The 27,249-nt window shown below is 38.1% G+C and overlaps 1 protein-coding gene across 8 annotated transcripts; it reads right to left on the reverse strand.

Moving 5' to 3' along the window:
* Positions 1-151: 151 nt before the first annotated feature.
* On the reverse strand, positions 152-27,208 carry afap1l1a (actin filament associated protein 1-like 1a). Of its 8 annotated transcripts, none has more exons than XM_043257084.1 (19): positions 27,061-27,208; positions 11,276-11,401; positions 10,710-10,793; positions 10,528-10,616; positions 9,841-9,955; positions 8,486-8,584; positions 8,195-8,403; positions 7,926-8,105; positions 7,649-7,732; positions 6,371-6,449; positions 5,158-5,307; positions 4,736-4,947; positions 3,764-3,909; positions 3,621-3,678; positions 2,390-2,501; positions 1,876-2,043; positions 1,220-1,395; positions 1,017-1,139; positions 152-785 (listed from the first exon to the last, which is right to left on the reverse strand). In XM_043257084.1, the coding sequence occupies exons 1-19, from the start codon at positions 27,077-27,079 to the stop codon at positions 759-761; spliced, it is 2,256 nt and encodes a 751-aa protein (XP_043113019.1). In that variant the 5' UTR covers positions 27,080-27,208; the 3' UTR covers positions 152-758. The 8 variants fall into 8 exon arrangements, with proteins under 8 accessions (XP_043113019.1, XP_043113023.1, XP_043113018.1 ...); XM_043257088.1 differs by lacking the exon at positions 27,061-27,208 and adding an exon at positions 16,092-16,304 and having other exon boundaries at positions 2,390-2,498; positions 9,841-9,952; XM_043257083.1 differs by lacking the exon at positions 27,061-27,208 and adding an exon at positions 16,092-16,304 and having other exon boundaries at positions 2,390-2,498.
* Positions 27,209-27,249: the final 41 nt, after the last annotated feature.

The following is a 27,249-nucleotide window of genomic DNA, read 5'->3' on the forward strand; positions in this document are numbered from 1 at the left end:
CTCAGTTAAGTGGCATACTTGGGTTCTTTTAAACGATGATTATTATTTTTATTTTTTAATAGCAAATTTGTTGACTTTTATTTGGGCTAAGAGTTGGTTTTGTATAAGCTGTCATGCGTTTCCATGCAAGTCTATAGTAAGTAACCTTAAATTTATTTATTTTTCTTCCTTTTTATTAAAAGAATCTCAATGTCTAAAGACATTTTAAAGTGCAAATGTTACTCACATTTAAAAGGTGGTAGAAAAAAAGGTTACAAACAGCAGTATCAGTTAAACACATTGAAGCTAGTTTTAGAAAGTGTTAAACTTATTTACAATTGTCATATCTACACCATTATTAGCACCACTTGATTAAGAGCAGGAGATATCCCATGAGTACTGTATAAGCCCAAAAAAAACAAAACAAAACTGTACAAATCTATCACCATTCCTCTTAAAATACTATAAAGTGGATTGTCTCACATGCATTACCCTCTTTACAACCTACCTACAACTCTTTCTTGCACTTTCAGCAGACAAGCTATTATTCCTCATACAGCCTTAATCCTTCAATATTTTGTGCTGGTAATGTAGAACTCAAGATGGAGGACATCATCATTTGACCGAGAAGTACTCTAATAAAGCTGCTCCTTTGTCATTCTAGCCCCATTATAAAGTTTCAAAAGATTTGCATATGCAGCAGTTTGTCTTGGGGGAAGTCCTCATGTTAACCTTGACATGGCACAAAGTCTTATGTCTGGGTCTTCCTGATCAGCAGTTTAAGTCCCCTTCTTGGACTCCCATTCCTGGGTAAAAACAAAGCATTAAGGTTTAAGTGACGCACACAAATACAAACATGCCTATTCCACAACATATAAGATCTTAATAGCAAACCCAAACTGATCAATGAAACTCTTTGGAGCCTTAAAATAAGGCTGAATGTTTTAACGCGATCTTTATTGTTAAAGAAAACTGTTCTGTTTCCATTATCTCTCTTAATGCATTGCGCTACATAATGTGAACACTGAAGTGTTTACCTTCGCTTTCTGCATGACATTTCCCTTAGTGGATGCATAGATGGAGGGGGGACGCTTTCGAATTTCAGAGGCGCAGTTGACGGGGAGATACGACTCGATATACTGAGCCTCCATCCTTTGAGTCTGAGCAAAACAAGCAGCGTATTTATCAATTTTGATCAAACTAATAATTCTAATATTTGCTTTTCAGGTCCAGTCGGTACCTTGTTTGTAGGTTTAGACTCCGTAGGTGCCCCCAGTTCTCCACCAGCCAAAGATTTCTTCAGGTTCTCTTTCACCAGCGTGAGCTTGAGCTCTAGGTCCACACGCTCTCCTTCTTTCACCCGACAGCTTTCCTCCAGCTGGGCTACACGCTCCTCTAAAGCCAACTTCTGCTTATCTGCACATGTACAAAGTATGATTTACATATGAATATCTGGCAGATCCATTACGACCATATTGTAAACATGAAGAATTGAAATAAACACGAGTTTAAAGACAGTAGTGAAGTTAGTTGCACAATTTAGGGAAGAAATTGATTTTTCATAGCAAAACCTGCAACTTTAAATGTGATTATTATTGTAATAATGCCTTTTCTAATATTTATAGCGGTCTTAATTGCACTTTTAAAAGTGTTCTGTGGTATAACAATATACCTGGTACCCTCTGAAGAGAAGAATTTATGAACGCTAATAAACATAGATATAAAAATAGAAACAAGGACATACGTTTATGAGATTGACTTAAAATTTGCAATATGCTACAAGAAAAAAAAAGCAATAAAAAAGGCATTTTGCTAGTAAAAGTGGGGCAAAATCACTTGTTTAACTATTTTGAAAGAGTCCCTGAGTATGTCATTAAAAAAAACTAGCTGTCTCACCCGTTGCACCCTTCATCTTCTCTTTTGCCTCTCGTTTCTTATTCCGCAGTGAGATTAGTGAGCTTCTGATACTGTCTATTTCTTTCTCCAGGTCTTCTTTTTCTTTCAAGTATCGGCGTGCGTCCTCCTGTGCCCGTGTTTTCCCATACCTCCCGTATTGATTTGCGTCTGCAATGTCAAGTAAAGGTCAAAGATCAGACCCTAGAAGTCTGTGGGAAGGTGGCAAAGCTCTTAGCGCTTATCTGGTGAGAGAATGAGTGTGAAAATGCAGAAAGCTGTAGATCAAACTAAAATGTCTAGTTAAGCTCAGGTTACATTTCTCCGACGGCTTTTGATGTGACGGTGCAAGAATTCTACAGCCATTTTCAAAATTGCCAAAATAAAGTCAAGCAGCCAGAGGGATGCTAATAAAACCTTTAAACCATTGTACTTTGGTTGAATGCTGAATGCTGAATCCAACAGCTGTGTTTGTTATAAGCACAACCGGCACAGTGCAGAGTGTGATGGGACTCACTGGAGCCGTGGCGCTTTAGGGTGATTTGTGGACTGGGCTTTCCTGTGTCACTGCTGGAGAAAGATGAACGACGCTTCGTTTGTGCTCTTCCCCTCAACCTCTCATTTTCCTGCTGAAAGGAAAAAGTGTACCAGGTCAGATACTGTCTACATACTATATGCTGCTTTGTATGGTTCCAATGCCCCTCATATTCCCAATTATACAAATGATTAACACTAAATAGTTCACGTTTGTTTCTATGAACAAATCTGATATATATATATATATATATATATATATATATATATATATATATATATATATATATATATATATATATATAAATTTTATTAGTATGTAATATTAACAGAACTCCTTTTTGATTTCAGTCTTTTAGGCAAACATTTTTTTGGATTAAATTTTTATTTAATCAAATTTTTTTCACCTAAAAGACCGAAATCAAAAAGGTGTTCTGTCATAATTATAGCAGAAATGTTTTAACATTGTGTGTGTGTGTGTGTGGGAAGGGGTCAATCTAAAAGGTTATATTGATTATTATTATAATATATTAATAAGCTATTATATTAACATTTTAGTTAACAGTTCATATTGTAAAAAGAGTAGTTTTGGCCCTATTTACTGTTTTAGTTGGAGAATAAAAAGAATGACCAATGTTACATAAACAACTGAAAAAAAAATCTACATTTTTCCCCACTACTTTGATTTGAGAAAAAAAAAAAAAAAAAAAATAAAAATGTCTTTATTTTTATTGTGTAACCTTATCACATGGTTTGAGGCATGTACAGATGGAGAACTCAAGCTTCTGTGCGGGTCATCTGAAAGTTCAGCTTGGGTTTAACAAGCCACTCAGAGGCCAGAGGCCATGACGACTGAACCTGCTCTAACCCCTGATTACTACACACAGAGTCATCACACACTTCTCATCTTTCATTAAAGTCCAGTCAAGGCACATGCACACAGAGGCACAAGGGCGCATATGATTTCTTATTAAAGGCTAACAGAACTGCCATGCTCTCTATGATGCATGTACATGTCGCGCGTTTGTCTCTATATGCTTTGAATTAAAGTCTGTGCACATAAAATGAAGTGCTTTTTTGAGAAGGGCTTTCTTTGGGAGAGAGCGTTGTGAAGCATATGGCTTGTAAAAAGTGTCCTCTGAGAAAAAGGCTGGAAACCATTGTGTTAGAGTGTAAGCACATGACCAAATGTTTGTTCATCTGTGACCACAAACCTCTATGGCTTCGAAAGGGACCTCGTCATACGTTCTTGAATCTGTGGAGGTCGCCCATCTAAATGAAAAGAAAAAGAAACATGGTGGTCAAAATCAAGATGATCTAAAATCTAAAGTGCTCGTCTCCTTCACCCTCAACTCACAGGAAAGAGTGACGGGCAGCTGTACGAATGTTGGCAATGGTTTCCACATCTACATAGTCGTAATGAAGGGACTCGGGGTCAGCAGAACAACCAGTTTCTGCCAACAAGACTCCCAGCCAGCGGCCCAAGTCCTCCGAACAACTTGCCTATCATAACAAACACACACACAGAGGAACAAACATGAGTTAGAAGCACAAACAGAGTCAGAGATAAAATATATTTTAAACACACAGACAAACATTTGGACATAATTTACTGTTTTCATGTCATCACATTACAAAAGAATTACAAAACATTTAAGCTACTGCAATTATATAATAGGAGTATAACAGGAATTCTCATTACATCAGTATTATAGTTAACAAACTATAAGTAGAACTTAAAAATGTACACTAAGATATAATAAAAAATTAAATCTAAATAAATAAATTAAAAAAAAGTATAAAAATGTACAATTACTACATGGCTAAAATGCAAACCAAAATGAAACAGAAAACATAAACATTAAAAATAAAAGCCAATGAACAATTTTAATAAATGCTATAGTAGTAGTATATATAATTCTAAAATAACACTCAGTCATCAGGTAAAGTTATGGATTTTTACATTGATCAATATCAGTCAAAGTAGAATATTTCATTGTGCATGATTGTTTTCTCTGTTTTTACACTGAGGTAGCATTTACCATCATGAAAGGTTCGCTAAATATAAAAAAAATTCAAACTGATACCATGTTAATGCTGTTAAATGTAATATCCAACTTTCATAATGTACATTATAATGATGTGATGTCTCTATTCTCCTTTAGCATTTTTTTATGAGTACATTTTATTTGTATTTATTTAGACTAAATGATGACAAGACATAACAGGGAGAAGTGAAAGGACAAAGACTCAAACACAAACTAAATTTGCTTGTAGCATGTGAGCTAACTGCTATAATTCATCACTGTGAAAGTGTTACAGAAAATACCTCTAAAGCTGCCAGCTCTGCACCTCCTTTCAGTATCCTCAGGGCAAAGGGGTGTTTGGGCCCGAGGCCTGGAACAACCTCGCATCCCTTTAGAGTCACAGTAGTGTGTGGGACCCGCTGTTCTCCTTTCTCATGGTAAAGGTAAAGAGATCCGGCCCGCACACGACACCAGTGTTCCTTCCAGCACTGATTCAACAGCACTCCTACATAACCTGACACACACACACACACACACACACACACAAAGAATTAAAGCAATTATTACAATACGCCCACCTCTGTTTCATGGTGTAGATTTATTCTGCTTCACTGTCTGACATCAAAGGCTACGGAAGACAAGTTGAAAATAACAGGTGGAGAGAGTCATGGGTATTGTAATCTGAGAAAGATAAAGGGAGATGAGAGAAAGATGTGTGTCCTACCACACCGAGGATCCTGGTCGAGTGACGTGCGGACGTCTCCTGGCAGTGGAGGCTTTCTTTTGGAGAAACTGATCATTCTTGTGATCTTTCTTCCTGCGACTCGGCTTACGGTGCCCGTTAGTTCTGACAGTGCACCTCGCTTGGGTTTACCTTTAAACACACGTTTGATGGTTCAGTGAAGACAAATGTAAATATATGGCTTACAGACACACAATCTGCAGGGATTAGGCCAAAGCTAATGAAAATTTCACTTTACTTTTTAAGTGGCTGCCAGTGTACTGCTGCTGCAGTTTTTAAGGAGCCATGGTTGTTTTTTCTCTCGCTGTGAGATAATTGCTGTGGTTTTTAAGGCTTTCTGAGGTTTTGTGCTGTTGAGGAGATGTTCTGACTGGTTTTTAACATGTCGGCAGAGCTGGATAGTAACTGATAGCGTGTAATCTGGATTACATAATAAGATTCCAAAAATTAAGTATATATGTAATTAGACAAATTGCTTTTTTTATTGATTAGTTGATTACATATATTCACACAACAGCAATAAATAATCATTTATTTTTTGTTGTTTTTCATTTTCCTTTCTAAAATGCCTACATGACAATAAAGGTAAACAAAATACTTAATTTTTAATAAGCATTATATTTAAATTGAAGTTTTTTTTAAATGATTTATGTTATTGTTTATGATATGTTTTGTGACTTAATTGCAAATCCCAGTTTGGGAAACTTTGGCAATGTATTATTTAAATGTATCCTATTTAAATCAATTTCATAAACAGGGATAATGTTAAAAGCAATCTTAAAGTAATGAGAAAGATACTCTGATTATTTTACCTAAAATGTGTAATTTAATGGATTACATTACTAACTAAAATTGTTGTCATGTAATTTGGAATCAGTAACAGACTACAATTTGTAACCTAGCTCTGTTTGGTTATCAGAGTGGTTTTTTACATGGTTGCTAGGGTTGTTTGGGTGGTATCCAGGGTTCTTCTAGGCAGTTCATAGGCAAAACAAAAATACTGCTGGTAGAATTACTTTGACTGTAATTGTGCTTTTTGACTTTGGAGTTTTAAAAAATTCCCCTGAATGTAAGCAATAGTAATTCTTGCCATAGCAAACATGAAAAATAAAGAGAAAGACAGAAGAATTGTAAGTCGGTTAAAAAAAAGAAAAGTGAAAGGTGTAACAAGAGAAGTATAAATTGAAGATCTCACCATTTTCTCGTCCATCGCGAGCACTTTCAACACTTGGCATGCTGTCAGAATCTGAGGTTTGCTTCTCTGAAGAACAGCACTACAGGGACAACAGCACAGCCAGATTAAACTAAACATGCCAATTTTTTTGCAGTACATTTCTAAAACTATAATGCGGCTAATACTGTATAGGATATGCTGATTTTAAAAACAGGGTGCTGTTGTGGCCAGACAGAATTCAGACAGGAAACACACTCCCAGCACAGTCTACCTTTCACAACGAACTGCTGAATTTAGATAAAACGTGTTTCCTGACATACAAACACACACACACTTCGTAACATTCAGCATGATTTTACCTCTCACATCAGCTTTCTTAAATTCAACGCATTATTCACGGCTGCTCTGACAGAATTTACCACCCTTTAATTAAAACAGACGGAGAGTGAGCCCTAAACATTTAAATGCTGTCAGTCTGTTTACACACACAGACCGGCATTCACAGCAGCACTAGGGATGTAATTACACACAATGATAGAGGACAGAATCGCATGCATTTAGAACAACATTTTATATGCACAACTATTCAAAAGCTTGAGGCCAGTAAGATTTTTTTTTATGTTGTAAAATCTCTTATGTCCATCAAGTTGCAATTATTTTATCAGAAAAGCAGCAATATTATTGTACAAAATTACTGTACTACTATTTTACTATTTTAGTAACTATTTTATGTTTTAATATACGTTTAATAATATTATTTTATTCCTGCAACGGTAAAGCTAAACAAGTCCAAACAGAAATCATTGATATGGTGTTCAAGAAACATATCTTACTATTATCAATGTTGTGCTGCTTAATTGTTTTGTGATAACCATTTTTTTTATTCTTTGATGATGAAGTATATTGATTTGTAACAGAAATTTTTACTGGTCACTTTCAATCTATCAGTTTTGATCTCACTGAATAAAATCACAAATTTCTGTAAAACAAAATAAGAATCTTTTTGAACAGCAGTCAAATAAGCACAAGATTGGAACGCTTACACAAAGTATTTAACAATGTTTTGGAACTGTACACTGTACAATTGTCAATAATATGTTATGCTATTTCGCAAGGAAAAGTCATCATACGCATCGCAGGTGGAATTATTTTCCTAACCAACTCGCAGTGAGACCACCATTTACAGAAAGTGAATCCCCCAAAGATCCTCCAATCCATCACTGGCACGCTTTATATGTCAGTAATGAAGATAAGATGCACAGGAGTCATGAATAAGACAAATGTGTGCTGGATTCCCACCTTATCCTGTTCAATCTTCCTAGGAATCATGGGAGATGATGGGCTGTCCAACCCATTCCCCTGACCTGTAACGTCACGTACCACCTGTAATCACACAAAGACACACACATCAGTGGTTCCCTACAAGTGTAAACATAGTCCATCACACAGGGGGTCCTTTTTACAAAAGCAAATTTCCTCTTGTGCAATATTGTTTCTGGCAGCAGGATACATCTATTGTGTGTATGTATAACAGATTGATATCCAAGCGTGCGAGTGAGTAAAGCACTGTGTTTACTTGGAGCCATTTCTCAGCTTGCTCCTTGCTCTGCACGGCTAAGACCAGCGCCTCTCCACCGGGAAGAGAGAATCGGAGCTCGTGCTTCTTCCTCCGGCCATCTTTGGGCACGTAGATGACGGTGCACAGGCTGAGCGGTATGTCCGTGTAGGGTGACTGGTCTTTAGAGCTTTTATAGCACTATAAAACAAGATTCAGAGGTGTCCATGTAGCATAATAGTTCCAATATTAAAGTTCATTTTTATCTCTCAGAGCTGTTGGCAGCTCACCTGGAGTCTGTTCTCGCGGATGACAGTGAGCTGTTTGGCCCACTGGCCAAAGCGTTTCTTCCTAAGCAGGAAGGCACAGATATGGCAGTCTCTCACCGGGGCCATGGAGTTCTCCTCTGAAGGCCACTGGTGCGTCAAACGCTGGCCTTTCTCTTCCTCTTCCTCATCATATGACTCATAAGAACTGCTTAAAGCATCCGAGTCATTATCTGCAGGAAAAATAATGGCTTACTAATACTTACTAATAAGAAATGACAACGCTATTTATAGCATCAGGGCTCCCTCGCTTACAGGAGTTTTTGCGACGTCCGTTCACTTGCGTAGTTGGGTAATTGTTCTCAGCATCTTCATAATATCCATCTTCAATGGAATTAGGAGGACTGGAGCTGCCTACAGATATATAAGAGATGCATAATGACACATTTTGTAGAAAAAATTTCAGATTTGTCATATCTGAGGAGCTCCTTTGACCTGCAATACAGAGAGAAAAAGCTGGCTTTGTGGAAGGACTTTGAGTCTTTGCCAAAAGGTTGCACAGCAACGTGCACTAATTGGCAAACCTCTGTGAAGTGAAATTTATATGTGTGATTTCACTGACATCACTTACCATCTTCTTACAGAATAGCTTGAATGCACAGCAGTTTTCTTTTAGCATCATTATTAAACTGCTATTTCTTTATTTGAAGCTTAAAACACTCAACTTTTTAGAACAGCCAAAACTATTTCTAATCAGTTAAATTTAAATAAAGGGGTACATATCAGCACTGTAGTACCCAAGACTGGACTTGTGTCTTAAAACCACACAAAACTATCATTTAATGGACTTGGCCTTCACTTGGACATGTAGGCAATCCCTCCCTTTGCTGACTGTAAAAACAAAAAAACTCAACTCCATTTTCAGTTCAGAGTTGACCAAATTTCCTCACATGAAAGTGTGTTTCCAGGCTCCAGAATACAGCTGAAGTAAAGCCAATGGAACAAACAGTCTATCTTTGATCTTTGACCTGATTTGAACCTATTTACATTCTAAATGCACATTCTAGGTATTATTTTAAACAATTTATTGTGCGATTTATTCCAGACAAAAACAATGTTTATCTATGCATTTTAAATTATAGCCATTTGCACTGAAACAGCCTTTTAACCTGATGCCACTTTGTAAGCTTTTGGATAATGTTACTCATTAGCTATTTAAAAATGTTTTTTAACTTTATAATAAATATAGCTCCATTCTGGTATGTAACATACATATTTTCACAGATCAGGCAATTCCTAAGGAATATAATTCATTAGGAACTGATTTCTTGATTATGATTTTCCCTTTTTTTACTGCAAAAAAAAAGCTTTTGTAGCTTCAATTTTTTTGTCTCGTTTAGCCAAAATATTTAGAAATTCTTAATTTTTACTTTTTGTTTTTTGCCTTGAAACAAGCTAAATACTCTGCCAGTGGAGCAAACAAAATAATCTAGTTTTCTGCTTGGAATAACATTATTTTGCTTATCCCATTGGTATCTGTATTAAAGCATTTCTAGATATTTGGCTGAACACAAAGTTGTAACATCACTCTTCAAGTTATTTTATCTGTAGGAATTTATATAGACCATGCCATGTTTTCCAAGCAACAGAAATACAGCAACAAGACTCACTGCGGCTGGTGATATATTCTGGCATCTTTCCAGGGCTGAGTGGCACGGCCTCTTCATAGTAATCCTCTGGAGGTGGTGTGTTGGGCAGGGGGGGAGGAGAGTCCGCTGTGCTCTGCTCCAAAAAAATGTGGCAAACAATGACTTATTCCATCTGTCTGCCCCATCACATTAATTCACACTTAACATCTGCTTTTTAGCGAGTCCTCACAATATCGTAAAGCTATGTGGCTCCATTCCACCCCTCGGCAAGTTAACCTAATAACAAATGATATGTGACCGCTGCATCCAATCAAAAGCCAAACCCACATGCCACATGGATGACGGCTGAGAAATACATCAGAAACTGGCCATCGAGGACTATTGTGCTAATAATGGCACACAAACACACTGACATGCACAATGAAAAATCTGACTGCTGGAAGACTGCGGATAGAATCTATGGGGACCTCGTGAAAGGCTGATGGTGACGTGACTTTAAGATAACAACCTGGCTCTGAACGTGCAATGCAGCTGGAAAGAGAAGAACAGGTCTCACTACAGCAATGATTAATCTTCCTGCCGTATCTCACCGTTGCAGAGCACAGCCCTTATTACACACTGACATCAGGGTTAATGAGGCACTATATATTAGTGTTGGGTCTAAAGAACAGAGCATTATGGGTAATCCTCAGAGAGAAGATTTCTTACTGGTTTGGGGACAGTGTGGTTAGTGTGTTTTGTTTCTGGCTCTTTCTTCTGATCCTCCATTTCAACTTTCAGCTCCCCGAGGTCACAATCTATAAAAATGTGAAAACACATTTATGAGTGTAATATTCCAAAACATTGGAGGATGTTGAGAGATGTAAGTCTAATAGATATTCTCCACTTACCGAACGTATCAAAAAGGGATTCGACAAAGCTGGTCCCATTTCTGTATACTGAGGTGTTCATGTATGTATAATCTTTTCCAGTGACTGCAAATAACGAGTAAGAGAAGAGAAAGAACATATGTACGTATGACAACTGCCAAAAGCTCTTTCAGTCTCATTTATGAGCAAAACAAGGCCTCATCAAGCTGATGTTTTTCCCTCTGGTCTTGTCATGTTCTGCTCCAAAGGTTTTTTTTTTTTTTTGTCTAAATTGTATAAGCATATTGTTCTAGTAGTTTAAATTGAGATATTTGTGCAGTTCCCTTCTGGAACTGAACAGTTCATGGTTCAATATGGTCATACTGATGTGACCACAGGGCCTAATAGGCTTATCCAAGGTGGTCCACCAGACCTAACTAAGCTGATCCAAATATTTTACAATCATTCTCTTGAAGGAAGGAAGGGGTGATTGATTAGGTTTAGAGTGAAATTGTTCAAGAAGGTGGCTTTTCAGGAATATGATTAGACATACATGGTCTACCAACTGCTAGTCTAACCATTAATCTTGGATCTTATTAGCTATTTACCTGAGGGTTGAAGTTGTCTAAGAAGGTTTTTCACGGTGGTTTTCTTCTCTTCTGTAGCACAGCTCAGAGTTTCATGGTCCAACAGCTTCAACAGCACATTCAACTCCGTCACCAAGAGCTCCATCGCTGAAGGTCAAAGCTTAGGGTTAGAGGTTGATAGAGACCAGACTATACAACTGCCAGTGCTTGTCAAAACAACAGATTAATTAGACCAACCATCAACCTGTCAGCATGAACGAGCAAATGAAAACAAGTATCAGTTGCACAGGTTTTTGGTCAATGACGTGATGCTTTTTTTGTCCTATTTATTATGTTTTTTAGAATATATTAAAATTCACATATACAATGACTTGATCTTGTTTATTTAACCAAGTTTTAAGTTCCTTGAGTTCAAATTTGAGCCATCAAGTTCAAATTCATTACATATGCAACCCTGAGAATATGAACTCTGTGACCCTAACCCTAGAATTTCAAAAGATTTTTCCTGTTTCTTGATCGTAGGGGCTCATTGATGCTTTTGAGGAGAGGGGCTTGAGATCAGTTCGGGTCTTCATCATTAATCATCCGTCTCTTACTTTCAAAAGCTTGTAAAGCTGGGATGACTGAATCAGAATGGATCTAGATGCATGGCTTTTTGTAACATTATATTCCACAGAGTGTCTTCAGTACGGACACACATGTCAGCAGACAATATAAGTTATGGGCAGGGGGGATGATGACGGGTCAGCAAAATTATAAATTGGAACAGGTTCGGAGCTCAAAACTTCATGCTGGGACTCTCAAGCTCTCATCCAGGTCTCTGTGGGATGTAAACCGCCTTGCAGGAGAAACCAAAAACCCCTGTGTAGAGTCAAAGACGTACCCTCTGATCTGTGGCAAGTTTCCCATCCCACCTAGAAAGCTCAGCGAGAGCATCCAAGGAGGGTCCAAGCTCAATAAATACATTCAAAGTCTGACATCTAAGCTCCCTCAAGACAAGTTAAGACAGTGGGTTAACCTCTGGTCTCTTATGTCGAGATTATGTGGAGAAAGACTTAATGACATTGCTGTGCTCTAGTTTTATTCTTAAGGAGGCGGGCTGAAATCCCTAGGATATCTAACAGATACAGCCTCCCATAAACTGAAGCTAACACAGTGTAACGCACCAGCTAAAGCACAATTTCTCTCCCAAACCCATTACTAATGACCCGCTACTACTAATGCTGAGTGTTTGAGTTTGAGTAAATGCACTGTCAGCAAATTAGTAACATCATGTAACCAAAAACCAGGACTGCAAGGGTAAAAAAAACATCATGAAACAATAAAAATCAGATTTGTCAGCGACCCTAGGCAGTGTGTGCCCAGGCAGGAGGTTTGCTGATTTGGAAGGAATCTGACTGTTTTGTTCAAGGAAAGTAATTAAGCCATGTGAACACCTCCTGTCCCAGTGGATATGAGCTCATGGTCAATATTGCGACCACATTGATCACAAGCAAAAGGCTGGAGGGAGAGGGAGTGTGAACAGGGCTGATCATCCATGTCCATCACACAGCTGGACAATCTGGCTTGGACGGAGGGTCAGCTGAGCCAAAGCATCCTCCTCAGGGCCTCTGGGCTCAATACTGATATTAACAGGTGTGGTAGGTCAAGACTCAGATCAAATTCAGCTGTCAGATCCTCCACGAGTAATGTATTAAATAAATGGAATTCCTTCAAAACCAGAAAGAGAAAATGCTAAAGTGACCAAAAAAGACACTATATTTTACATTGTTATTAGTTGCTAATTAGCATGCATACTACTAGAATATTAGCCATTTATTAGTGCTAATTGAGCACATATTAATGCCTCACTCTAAATAACCTTATTGTACTTACCTAATCCTACCCAATACCTAAACTTAACCATTACCATACTCACTATTAAAAAGCAGAAAATTAAGAATTTATTGAGGCAATAGTAAAATACTATATAGTTAATAGTGAACAAGTGTTACCTATTATAAAGTGTTACCAAATATATGATTGGGGATAAATTCTGTGAGCTATTATATATACTTTCATTAAAAAGTTTGGGGTCTCAAGGCAGCATTTATCTGATCAAAAGTATAAAAAAACAGTAATATTGTGAAATATTATAAAATCTTTCTACTTGAATGTACTTTAAAATGAAATTTATTCCTGTAATGCAAAACAGCCATTACTTTAGCCTTTAGTGTCAAATGATACTTCAGAAATCATTCTAATATGTTCAATCAGTGCTGAAGAAACATTCCGTACATTGTATCATTCCACAATCGTTGTATCATAGTTTTGAATAATTATACACTAAATTAATGCAATATTACTGTAACGTGAGACAGAAATAGATCTTATATTGTATGGCCTGATTCTCATCCCTTTTCAAACCATCTGTTTTCCAGTAATAGATATATCCGTTTTCCGCATATTTATGCTGGTTTACCATGGCTACACTCCAATTTCAACAATAATCAGCTTTACCAGCATGTTCCAGTAACAGACCCGCAATGGCCATCTTGGAAGCTGGTCCAAACTGTGTAAGGTATCATGACATGAACGCTGTCAAGATTTCTCACATATAGAAAAATGTCTCGGATCTCTGTATTTTCCGTGCTTCAGTTGTACATAAACGGCCACCACCCTCTTCCACATCCCCATGAGAAACCTAATGAATGATGTGCTTCTAGTCAGATTGTGCTGTGGTCCAGAAAATGTCAAAACGCTTCAGCATCACATCTCTCCATGGGGAAGGTGAGGAGTTTAAAAAGCCACAAAGAAACAAAAATACTCTAATTCACACAAACACATTCGTACACCCACATGTACAGAAATTACTCATCTGAAATTTGGGTCAGCATACTGCTGCTTTGACAAGTGTTTTTTCTTCTTTGATTCACCACAGTTGCAGAACCTTTGTTATTGACTAATGTACTGCAAAACATCTCACTTCCTTTCATCATGTCCCCAGCTGCCTTACAGGCACTCCCACCGGTGTGTAAGTCTGAGTGTTTCTCTATTCGGACTTGTTGACACAAGGCCCCTGTGATCACAAAAAACCTGAGTTTAACTTTGCGTGTTGCCCTCAACATGACCTTCTCCAGAAGACTCGGTTGTGTAGCAACTAAAGTGGCACAAGGTTTGAAAGTGCCAAAAATATGCTACATGTGCCTACTTGGCAAATTATTTGAGGATTTCAGCCATATGAAAACACAAGCACTTCGGTGCAGTGTGAAGTGTCAGCATAGCAAATGTGTTATGTTGCACATAAGTTCTTGTATAAGAGATTATCTAATAGTAACTAAAGTCAAACAATTTACAGAATACATTTAATTCAACCAGAGAAAAACATTTGGGTAAAATGCTAGTTACTGCTAGTTTTATGCCGGTCTAACTGAAAAGTAAAGGCTTACTAGTAAAATCTTCTGGCATCATTTTTAGAAAAAAGCTACAAAAGCTGTAACTAGGGTGGTTTCCTTTCAAAAGGTACACCTTTGTACCTTACTCACCTCTAAAGTGTCCATTTTACAATAAGTAGCCTTTAAATTAAAGGTACATATTATGGGACATAACGGTACCTTTTTTATGCAATGTAGTTTTGTTAATCAAGTATAGAAATGAGCACAATCACATGCAGTGAACCAGCTTCCAAAACAAAATATATGCTCCTAGTCAAACTACCTTGTGAAACACTCTGAAAACCAAGTTTTATTTAGCAAAAACGCCATCAATGTATTTCCCTTAAAGATCCTAAGAGTCAGGTGAGGTTACAAAGAAGATTTGGAAATCATAATGAACAAAAAGTATTCTGAGGTCAGTTAGGACCAGCTTAAACCAACATGAGTGCACCGAAGCATATATGATTCCTACAGAGATATGCACTTACATGAGATCAAACACATTTGCTCTTCTTTATCTAGAGCTGCACCTGTGGAGGGTCATTTCCAAAGCCAAGCACAACACGGGGCTTCGTGCCCACTCCCCTCCAGAGAGCTGCACATGTGGCCCTCTCTGATAATACCACATCAAAACAGCATAGTGGGAACACAGAAATCTACACCGGCACTCAAAGACGGATTCAGTTAACCTGCAGGTTTTCCTGATGGCAGGGGTGTTTGTTGCTTTCTTTTGGATCGACCCCTTTAGAGAAGTTTTCATCTTTGGCTGCAAAATCTCACAGACAAATCATGGTTGATAATCTATTTTTCTTTCTCGCTCACTTGAAAGCACTTTACTGACAGTCGTATTGTTTCAACATAAGCTAAAAGCCATGCGGTGGAATGTAAAGTTGGCGTTGAAAGCTGTGTTTTCAGAGGACAATGGGGCGTTTTCCCAGAAATGCACCAGTGCTTTAACACTCAGCACCTCACACATTGCCGCAAAGCAAGGAAACATTCCTCACCTCATTAAAAGTGCTGCCAAAGAGCTTTAAGATGCCTACCAGAGATAGTAATGTATACTCTGCTGTGAAAACCACAGCACTCCTCCAGAAAGCTCTAAACACCTTGGTGAAGTCTTATTTAACAAGCATAATTTGCTTAGACAACACAAACACCTGTTTAAACTTGTACAGTCTGGATTTTATGAGTGGGATGCCACTATAGAACTTTAGTCATAAAGCAATGCACAAACCTGGCTACAAATACTAATACGTTTTTATGCTTAATTCAGATTGGAACAACTAGATTTAACTAAAACTAATCAATACGTTCCACTTCAGCCTCTACGGAAACCATTTGGACAAACGCGAGAACTGTTCGATAATACAATTATCTAGTTCCCAAGGAAAAAAAGACAAACATGCGAGTAACAAAACACCTACCAGAAACAGCTGCTGAGGAGACAGCCAGACCCACCATCTCTTTCCTAGATGTAAGTCATGCAAGTTGTTCCTGAACAAGTCACAGCAATCCAGAACGGTGAAATCAGCTGATGAACTCATTCATAGGTGCATTTCCTTCACATTTATCACTGTCTTTCCTGTGTCCAGATTAAAAGTGACTGAGGCATAGCAGGGGAATTTATCCTCCCTTTCTGGTCTGTTAGATTGTGTCTGGGGGTGGGGTGCTCACTGATGACTGTGTGTGTCAAGCAAGGGGAGGCACCCAGTCCCGATCTAATCCGGAGGGGTTCTATAGCACCTGGGACATTCCCTGAGTAAACACACACATCCCTTCCCCACAGGGGAGAGTATGGAGATCAACTGTCCTCACTGACTGTCTTTTTTTTCATGCTAGTTTATAACTGGAAAATGTCACTGAAACCAAAGATTAAAGTATTAAAAAACATGTGAATTAAGGTTCATTCTCAGGAGAAAAAAAATGGTTTGCCATTTAATTTCATAGCACTTTCTTAAGTAAACACAAAGTTGAAGTGTAACTATTTCTAGCACTAATTTACAGTAACAGTATATTACTATATATATATATATATATATATATATATATATATATATATATATATATATATATATAGATTATAAGATTATATATATACAGATGTTTCATGTTTCCTTGGTTGCTTGATGCACTGGGGACCTGATTATAGCACTTAAAATCTGCAAAAAGTCAGATTTTCATATGTCACCTTTAAATTCTTCTTTAATGTCTAAATATTTATATGTCCTTTTGCATTTTTACATCACAGTAACCTTGGATAAAGAAAGTACTTTAACATCAAAAATGAACACATGCCACTTTCTCATTTGTAATTTTTCTTTGCTATGTGCAACCCTGCCTTACATAACCCCCTGAGGCAATCTCTGATTTGTATCTGTTGATCTGCGCTGTCTGCCCGCAGTCTCTTCTAAGTGCACAGACTGTATCTACTCCCTACGTTATGTTATAGTGCCCCTAGAGACTGTAGTTACTCACAAAAGAGTCATTCAGCCGGTGTGCTCAAGTGAAGAGTTGGGGGTTCATTGTGTTCAACCATCCAGAAAGCGGTCAGGTACTGACATGCACAGACTCACATCAGCACGTTAAAAGTGACGTTATTCTAAGCTACAGGCAAACCTAGAACCAGTCGGCAGGATCTGACACGCTGAATCTCTCAAAATCCACTCTCCCTCTCTCTCTCTCTCTCTCTCTCACACACACACACACATACACATATGTTTCAACAGACACGCACACTTCTGTGCAGATAAGCAGCTCATATCAGCAGTTCTATCTCCTCACTGAAAGCGGACACTTTTCTGTCCATTTCCCAGTTGGCGGTTCCTTGAGGACATGTTACGTCTTGCGAGACAAATGAGATGCAAAAGGTTTGTGTAGTTAAACTTTGCAGGCCTGTTGCTATACAGCCTGGAACTGGAGATAAGAGACAGTTGAGACAAGAGAAGCCATTCATCTGCACTTTAAGGGATCATATACAGTTATTGCATTTAAATGGGATCATTAAAATAGTTCTGTTGATTCAGCTCTACATAAATATGCACATTATCAAGACTTCAGATAATTAATTCAGTATAACTGACATCAACAAGCAGCAGCATAGATCATAAACTTCAGTTAATATATTTACTGCACTAAAATAATGGAATTTATCTTGAAACATTACATTTGGCTGATAAAAAAAATGAGCTCTGCCATCACAGAAATAAATCACACTTTAAAATATATTCAAATAGAAAACCAGTTATTTTATAAAGGTAATACTATTTCACAATATCACAGTTTTTACTGTATTTTTGATTTTTTTGAAATAAATGCAGTCTTGGTGAGCAAAAATGACATATTTTAAAAACATTAAAATATTTTTGGCCTCATACTTATAAAAAGTAGTGGCTACTCGGGATAAAAAAAAATTCTAAATTTTTCATTTTTTGGGTGTTTTATCAACATAGCATAGTAGCACAATCCCCTTTATGGATTTTTCTTTTTTTGTGAAGAACTTATCATGTAAATTTTGTGCTACCAAAACTAATTCAAATTAATGATAATGACTAAACAAAACCTTAAAAGCCAACCACGCTAACAACGACCTCATCATCACTTTACTTTTTTAGGAAGTAGAAATGTTACTGACATGAAGTCTTTAGAACAGTTATGTGAGTTCATTGTGTTCTGTAAAACTTTTTTCGGTGACTTTTCACTTTTGCTAAATCATCGCCAGAGAAGATCAGATCATCGCTAACACCCAGTGGCATGGTCTGACTGAACTCTACAGACGCTCGTCTGGGCGAGATACAAGCAACAGCGATAAAGTGACGGAGTACAGTGACCTCTGAGACCTCTGTGTCCTTTCTAAAGACACACATGGAGCCCTTACTATCACACTGAAAACAAACCTGGCTGTAAATACATTAGCCAACACACACAATACATGCAGGAATACAACAACAAATCTCTAAGAGCTACAATTCTCCCATAATAAATAAATTAATTCAGAGGGCTTTACAATCATTAAGCTCATATATATATTTTGTGAAAAGAAAAAGGCCATTCCAACATGAACCACCCAACTGTCATCAGATATGAATATCCTGTGGTGCAACAGATGTTTGTGCCGTTTGTGGATGTTTTATTTACCACAACCAATCTTATGTGTCACCCTGGGTGCCTCGGAGGAGGTGTGTACAGTGATGTCTCAAATCTAAATAATCAAATCTATCTATTCATGTTCATAAGGTAAGAATTCATAACAGAAAACAGGTTGTCACTGGAATGTGAAGGACATCACGAACATCGCTGTTACTCATGAAGGTGAAAGAGCGAACGGTTTTATCTTGATCCGACTGGACCGATACTAACATCAGGGTACCTGGATGGAGTGACGACTCAGTAATCCTCTTCTAACTACATTCAGCCCTGAAAATCTCCCTCAGAATTCCAGGCATACTCAGATCATCAGCGTTCAAAAGCTCCACGGGAGAAAGGAGCAAGTTTGCGCACACATACACTGATGATGTCACACGAGAATTCCCACAATGAGAGATAACAAACACAAAACCTCGTTTGTTTGGACGCCTTGGAATATTGATGTTTGCATGAGACGCCTCTGGTCTGATGGGACGCCGTGGTGGGAAGCACATTTTTGGGTGCATGCCACAAATTACTGAGCCTGATAACTACAGTTACAGTATTTGTCAAATGTTACAGTCGAACATCTGTTAACCAATCCTAAAATGTTCTCTCTCATGTTCAGTCAAAAGAAAACAAAATAAACATATCATAAGAATTTGAAGAGTGAGGATGGGGCTATATTGATAATAGACATTATTAGGATTTGAGCCAATTCTAGTAAGATGAGTAAGATGGATGAGTCTTTTATAATAACATTAGTAACAAAACAGATAGAGAGGAAAAAGAGAACAGACAGGAATGTTAGTATAGTGAGACTAACTTGAGAACCTGATCAGTTCGATTAATCAAAAATCATTCAGATTGGTTCATTAATGTTTCATTAGAAAGATCTGACTCCAAAAATGGTTTCTGAACAAATCATTCATCTTTTTGTTCTTTACAGACAAGCTATTGCTCACAAAATAGGAAGTCCAGCCCTAAATGCAGTTTATCGGTTGAGCAAGAACATGTCAGATTGCTCAAACAAACAGATTAACGTAGTTTACACTCTAGGAAATCAACCGAATAACTTACTTCTAGTTGTCTCTTTACATTATGTTGAGACAGGAAAAAGTGAGTTAACATAAAAAAAAACTGCACATATTAGGTTCCAAACCTGTATGACTTTCTGTCTTCTATATAACACAGGCAGTGATATTTTGAAGAATGTTGGTAACCAAACGTTTTGTTGACCACTGATCGCCAATGTTTGGATGAAAAAAATAAACAGATTTCTCGATATCTTCTTTTATGTGCTACCAAAGAAATTAATTCAAACAGGTTTGGAATGAGAAAAGAAAATAATAAATTCTGTCGGAATTAACCCTTTACTACCTATATCCGAAACTACTATATCTACAATTTAGAACTTAGAAAATCCTGCACTACCCCTTATCACTGCATCCACAAAACCACAAAGAGACAGGCTGCAGAGAGGTAGCAGGTGAACATGTGGAACAACTTAGCCTATAATTCTCTCTGAGATCTGACTCATATACAGTATTAAAGCCTGAGCACATTTGTGTGGAAAAAGGGAAATTACATGTCACTCCTGCTGCTTTATGATAGATGAGAACATGCTTTAGGTTATCATAAAATGAAGCAGCACACACACACACACACAAAGAGTCATAAAGCAGATTTCCAGTCGAAGGAAAAGCTGCGCTCGCTCACTCACAGTCTCTTGTTTTGGAAGCTTTCAGCAATTCTTTAATGCATTCTTCTATTTAGAAACCTCAAATATGAACTCTTCTGTTTTGTTCATAGACCAGCTAATGTCAAAACGTAATTATTGCGTATCATATAGAGAAACATTAACAGCAGACACCCCTGGCCAGTTCACATTAAAGAACATCCAAACATGGATAAATAGCTTCAAGAAAAACAATCTTGCACACTCCAGAGCCTTCAGAACACTCACTGAGCACACCAAGTAAAACAAATAGAGAGAGGCAAAACACGAGAGCCCATCTTTAATGCTGCAGTGCCGTGTGGGGGGAGCCGCTGTGGTTAATGACCCCTGCTCCAGTGATGGGGTTTGGCTGCTGCTCGAAGGAAACAGGGGGGAGTTGGCCATTAGGCCGGGGCCTCCCTTAGGTCACAGTGCTCCTTGTATCTACACACTGCGGCACAGCTATGGACCCTGAAACTCCCACTCACCTGTTTAAGCATTAACTAGCTTTGAAGGCAAAACTTTGGCTCGGTGGGGAGCAGGAAGCTTTTATGTTAACACTCCTTTACACTCCTCTTCTTAAACCCCTTTGCCTGGGGGTCCTCAGTGCCAGGCGTCTGTTTGTGTACGTTTTACACCGTGTAAGCATTTACAAGCTATATATCATGGAAAATAGGAAGTGTCCTTGTTTTATTGTAGCAAAAGTGTTTGATATACTATATAAACCTACTCTATGTACTATGTTCACTATGCCAGTTGACCAAAACGATGTAACGTATAAAAGACAGCAAAAAGGGTAATTTAAAGTAGTGGTTTTAACCACACTAGGAAACAGCCCCATCTAAAATAGCATAACAAATATGTTTTTAACTAGAATTATACCAATATAATTTAACCATAAACTGTCCAAAAAAGCATTTGAAAACTGAATGTACTGAATTATTAATTGCTGAATTACATGATTAAAAATATGTATTGAGAAATTTCACATTACGATGGAAATGGTAATTAATTTTTTAGAAATTAATTTCAGTGTTAATATATTAAAATGCATTAGGTGCTATATCAGACTAACATTAGTACTAGACCTCAGGTAAAAAAAAAAAAAAAAAAAAAAAAAAAACTTTAAAACTATATTCTCTGATTCTGCACTGGAGGAGAGAATGCAGGCTAGGTGACTCAAGTAGGAACTGTTATCAAATCACTCACCACTTTCAAATATCTAGTTTGAGAGTAAGTGAGGGTCAAAATAGGAGCAGATGTAAGGTCTGTAGGGTCATGATGGAAAAGTAGAGTCAAGATAACAATCCTGAAGCCTCTGCATCTTCCATGTTTCCACATAAAGGCTTAACAGGCTCTGTTACACTGTCGCCAACAAGTAGCAGCAACTCTTGAGGTTTAAAATCTGGTCACAATTGTGGTCACAGTGTCTAATTCTCTTTTATTATGGTCTGTGCCTCTGTTTAATATCAGCCAGTGGGAAATCCCCCAACGGCCCATCTGAGGTCATCTGAGCCATGGAGACCTGGCACAAACAGTGAGTGGAAGCAGCGAATAAATGAGTTAGGCAGGTGCTGGAGCTCACACCAGTACAGTAAAGCAAATCGTCCCTAGAGTAGCGGGGTGAGCTGCAGGGGTCAGGAGTGACTAGTATGTTGAAATAAAAGCCGCTCACTTTTATGCAGCCTGCCCATGAAGGTCAGAGCCGCAGAAAAAAAAAAACCCGGACACCAAACCCATGCCATATGGCACGAAGAGGGTGAGTCAGCCCATCTCCAATACAAAGAATGCCTTCAGTCTTGCCAGCTTAATTCATATTGCTTATCACCCGAAAACCCCCATGATTTCACGCTGCAGCTATGCCTTCCTTCAGCCCATTTTTCCACGGTAAAGAGATGCAGTGTTTCGCTGACACTATTAAGACTGTGCAGGCCTCTACACTATTGTGGCTGCTGAATAACTGGATGCTTTGTCTGGGAATCCTCATGGAAGGGATATTAATTGGAGTGTGTGTGTCTGGGTATGCAGAAAAATGGAAGACTTCCAAGAGCTAGGGCAAAACCCTGACCTCTGACCTCTGCCTATCCGTCAACAGACAGACACAGAGCTGAGAAGCTTGGGTGGAGCACTGACACCACTGCTCTGCTTTAAATCTAGTAAGCTGCTTATAGATGTAGCATTGTAATATGCAATTTCTATACTAAATGCATGCTCCTAACCTTCACTAGAAGAAGGTTAGTGTAAATGAGAAATGCACAACTAAACGTCCACTAATGCTCAAGAAAGACCAATGAATGAATAAAATTTGTAATATACACTACCATTCAATAGTGAAGGAAAAAAAATATATTACTTTTAATCAGCAATATCAAAAATGATGTTCTTGTTAACTTTGTATTTATTAAAAACCCTAAAAATGTTTATGGTTGCCACAAAAAAATAGTACCAACATAACCTCTCTCAACACTGATAATACAAAGAAATATTTCTTAAGCACAATATCAGCATAGAATGATCTCAACATGCTAAGATTTCTCTATTACATTAAATTACACGCCAAGTCTCCATGTGTTTCAGGTAATGAGCATTATTTGTGTGGCATGTGGAGTTGTCGCCTATTTAGAACATTCATTAATCACTTATGAGGTTCTATTATTTAAAAGGCAGCTGTTTTTGTAGGCAGTAGACAAAACTACAGCTCACTTAGTTTTGGAATAGAGCTCATGAGTACCAGTGCATATTCCTGAGCAAGCAAAAGGTGAATCATTAAACAGCGATAAATATTGTAAGAGTCAGCAAGATTTAGCTTCAGATACACAACCTACAAATCAGGTTTTGTAGATCACTACCGTGTCAACCCTACAAACTCTGCTTTGATTAACAGTCATTCCATCTGAACCATGTAGATAAATCAAGCTTGTCACGCCAACACCATCTGCACCTGTACAGTCTGATAACTTAAAGTGCCCTGCCTACTTTCACAAGACATTTAGTACTTAGACTAGTCAGCGGTCATTTAGCAGAAGCTTTTATACAGAGTGACCTGCACTACAGACGCTGCATTGACAGACCACCCTAAACAACCTGAGGGTAGCTACCTTGCTCAAAGGCACCACTGTGTACCAGGCAAAGCTCAAACCCGCAACTTTATAACCACTATGCCACACAAATTATATTTAAAGCTCTTCTCACTCTGCACATTTCTTCATAGCCAGAAGAACTTGTGCATGTGGCAAACAGAATGTTTTCTAACGGTGTCAAATGGTGTCACTGTGGCAACCTCAGAGCTCCACAACTTCACCATGGAGATCAGTGAGAGCAGCTTGCACTATGATTCGCCAGAGACTTGTTAAAGGCCTTAAATACTGACACACACCTTGTTAAATGCTTCCATTATCATGCATGAGAGTCTGGTGGGTGTGCAATGTCTAGTCCATTTCAACTGCTTGAGTTGTCATTGGCAAGAAGGCAGATGATGCTCATGGAGATTGAATGGGTGGTCCAGGACGTAAAATGGTCAAAGCAAACAAAGATGTTTCTAAGCCAAGTCAACTCTGTAATCACAAAAGCATGCGTGCCGTGCATTTCCCTTGTCAGGGCTCAAGTTGAAGTTGACGGCTGACGGGCGGTCGCATTATTGCACTAAATCCTGCTTACCCATATCCATGTATTTATACGAAGTGGAATTCCCGTAAGCCGGAGGGAACAGGTTGCTTTGTACTGACTTGCAACCGTGACATACTACAATCAAGGCCAGACCAGGCTTGCAGATTCTGCACCGAGAAAACACTGTTGCTATTCATTTTGCTGATCTTAAGAACTCTGGATGAGAGCGGTAGTGCAAATTCATGTTTCATTATAAGATTTACAAGACAAATGATCTTTGTTCCTGACACTCCTAAGCTCTTCCACATGCTCACGGTCTGAGGGAAATAATAATCATGATTCAGTGCAGAGTCTTACATGAGGAGACAATCCCACATACTCAACGAGTCAGTGGGGAGAGGTAGAGTCCCCTTCACGCCTACCTGATTCTCTGGCTTCTAGCATCTTTTTACTCTCTACTCTCAAAACCATCCCAAGTTTAATGATTCACACTAGAGCAAATGGCTTAACCCATCAGAAATGCCCCCAATCTAATCAGTAAACTACATCAATACATTGCGATAACTGGGAGCTTCGAAAAGTCAGCTTTGGACAATGAAAGTGAACTTCTGTTCACAAAAGATTATATTCAGATTTTTTTTTGCTTGTTTTTGCTTGTTAGTGTTATTTTGGTCCACAATTACTCCCACTGTATGGTAGACGAAGATTTGGATCAACATGAAAACAATTATCTTTCATGTTTGTCCCTTTAAAAACAAATCATTATATACATATGAACCTAATAACTGACTGAAACAACAACAACATCATGATGATCTTCACATTCCTATACACCAGGGAGACATTAAGCAGTATGATAAAAATAGTGACAGAACAACATGCTTCCCCCGAAGGGGATGTCTGCTGGATGTGTTTTTTTTTCTTCTGTTCTCCATCCTCTGTGTTTGTGTTAACACTCACACTCTGATAGATCAGGAATCTGGAAGCAAGGGAGAACTTTGCTGTATCTTGTAAACAGTAACAGTAACCGATGACATAGCCTTTGCCTTCTGCAAACAGATGAGGCAGGTGGTTCAGAAATACACCTGTGGAAACCTAATAACAGGGTGGCAAACAGAAATACTGCCAGATTTAATGATGGATTGAATGTCTTAGGAGAAAGTGGAAGAGAGTATACTGTTCGAACCCAAGCCAAGCTCTGCTCTGTAATTACTTGCATGTGTCTACCTGGTTAGCTGTCTCTGTTTTGTGAAATTGCGTGTTTTATGATGCTATACACAATCCTAGATGGTTAAGGAATCGTGTCATGAGTTAAAAGAGCTTTTCATTTATTGTAAGATAAATGTGCATGCTAAGAATGGAAACCAAAGACAGTGGCATGCAAAAGTAGTGCTCTTAGCTTCCCCTTACAAAGCTATTATTAACTAATCTGCTCCTCAAAATATAACTAACGATGTCTTACATTTTACCTTTTTAGGAGTCATTAACTTTGGGTTTAGACTAGGCTATGATTTGTGAACAGGAGACCTACTAATCTTTCCTTTTATCTTTGATATGTTGTGTAAACTCAGTCTTTTAGAGGTAGAAGACTTGGGAGCAGCATTGGGGGAGGAACTGTACAAAAACATTTACAGCAATCTGTGTCTCCGAACCAATGCCTGACCAGATGCAGCCGGTTTGTTCTGAGAGAGCCAGCAGGATTCATCTCATTGTTTCAGTGAGGGAAAGAAAAATACATGAGCCAACGCCACAAGCAATAGGCAGTGCTCTCATTCCTGCACCATGCCAAAACAGCAACTATCAAAACAGTAGGACTTTCAGGAGATCAAGAGAAGTAGGCTACTACCACTGCAACACAGGGGTCCTGTTAGAACTCAGCTCCTTATAAAGAGAGATTTCACTTATTATAAACAAAGAAGCACAAGAGAAAGAAAGATCTGAGAGCCTAGGTCCAAGAGAAATTGAAAACTAAATCTTGCTACAAGCCTCTGAATCACTGTGCCACCCACAGCAGGCTTATTTCCCAGGTGCAGTTCCTTCTGAATGTTTGAAGTTGAGGGTCTGAATGAAATAGATTAATATTAAGCTGAAAACAGAAAATTCTTGCTGAAAATTACGAGAAACATCGCATGAGAGCAGCAGTTTGAAGTCAGAGTTCGATCATATAGGCAACAGCAGATCTTCAGTGTAAAGATGCAAGAGATTGATGGGAAGAGTAAAGGAAATCAGTTCTTCAGTACAACGCGTTACAAAAATCATTTGGAAATTATTTGCAATTCAGTAAATATGTTATCACGTGCCATTATGCGTTAAGTCCTAAATATTTATTTTCAGCTTGTTTTATTAAGTTGATATTATGCTACTATTTTACTTTAACTAAATTAAACATACTTTTAAATGAAATGTTCCCTCCTGAGTTAAGCTAACCGAGATATATTATAGGACTTGTGTATTGTTGTTCTTTTGTTGATTTTGCTAGCTTCCACTGTTCCACTTGCTTTAGATAAATGTGTCTGCTAAATGACTAAATGTAAATATAATAAGTAACATATTTTTGCCCCATCAGTTAGCCCTGACCATGTATTGTACACATCCGAAAAGGAGGTTTCAGTCAGTTTGTTGACTCAGTTCAGTTCAGTTCGATCAATGAATGAATCGTTCGTTATGGTTTAGCGAACGGTTTTACTTGAATTCAACAGAACCGACTCGAACGATTCATTGCTAATTCGAGCATCGCTAATAGTGAACTTAACCGTTTATTTTGTCTTTTAAATCATTGTTACATAGTCTGTGTGAAACAAGAGCAGCAGCGGCGACGAGTAAACAAATATATCCTAAACTAACAGTGTAAGCTCATCTAGCGTTATTAGATGTTGTTAGTTTAGGTAAATAAACTTTTGATGCAATCATTTGTGAATGAGTATTGGATGTAATTTTAGGCTACTCACGTTTGCTGTTTATTTCCATATCAGAAGAATCAAACACAACTCCCCGACTTCTCGGAAACACACATTGCAGCCCTTGCACCCATCGATGTTATGTACTTAGTGACAGACACTATCTGCATTGAAAGATTCTCAATGAAGTTACACAGACCGACTTCCCTCCATTATCCTGCTGGGTCCTAATGCTCCCTC

Source organism: Puntigrus tetrazona, chromosome 14, assembly GCF_018831695.1.
Source record: "Puntigrus tetrazona isolate hp1 chromosome 14, ASM1883169v1, whole genome shotgun sequence".
Taxonomy (NCBI): domain Eukaryota; kingdom Metazoa; phylum Chordata; class Actinopteri; order Cypriniformes; family Cyprinidae; genus Puntigrus; species Puntigrus tetrazona.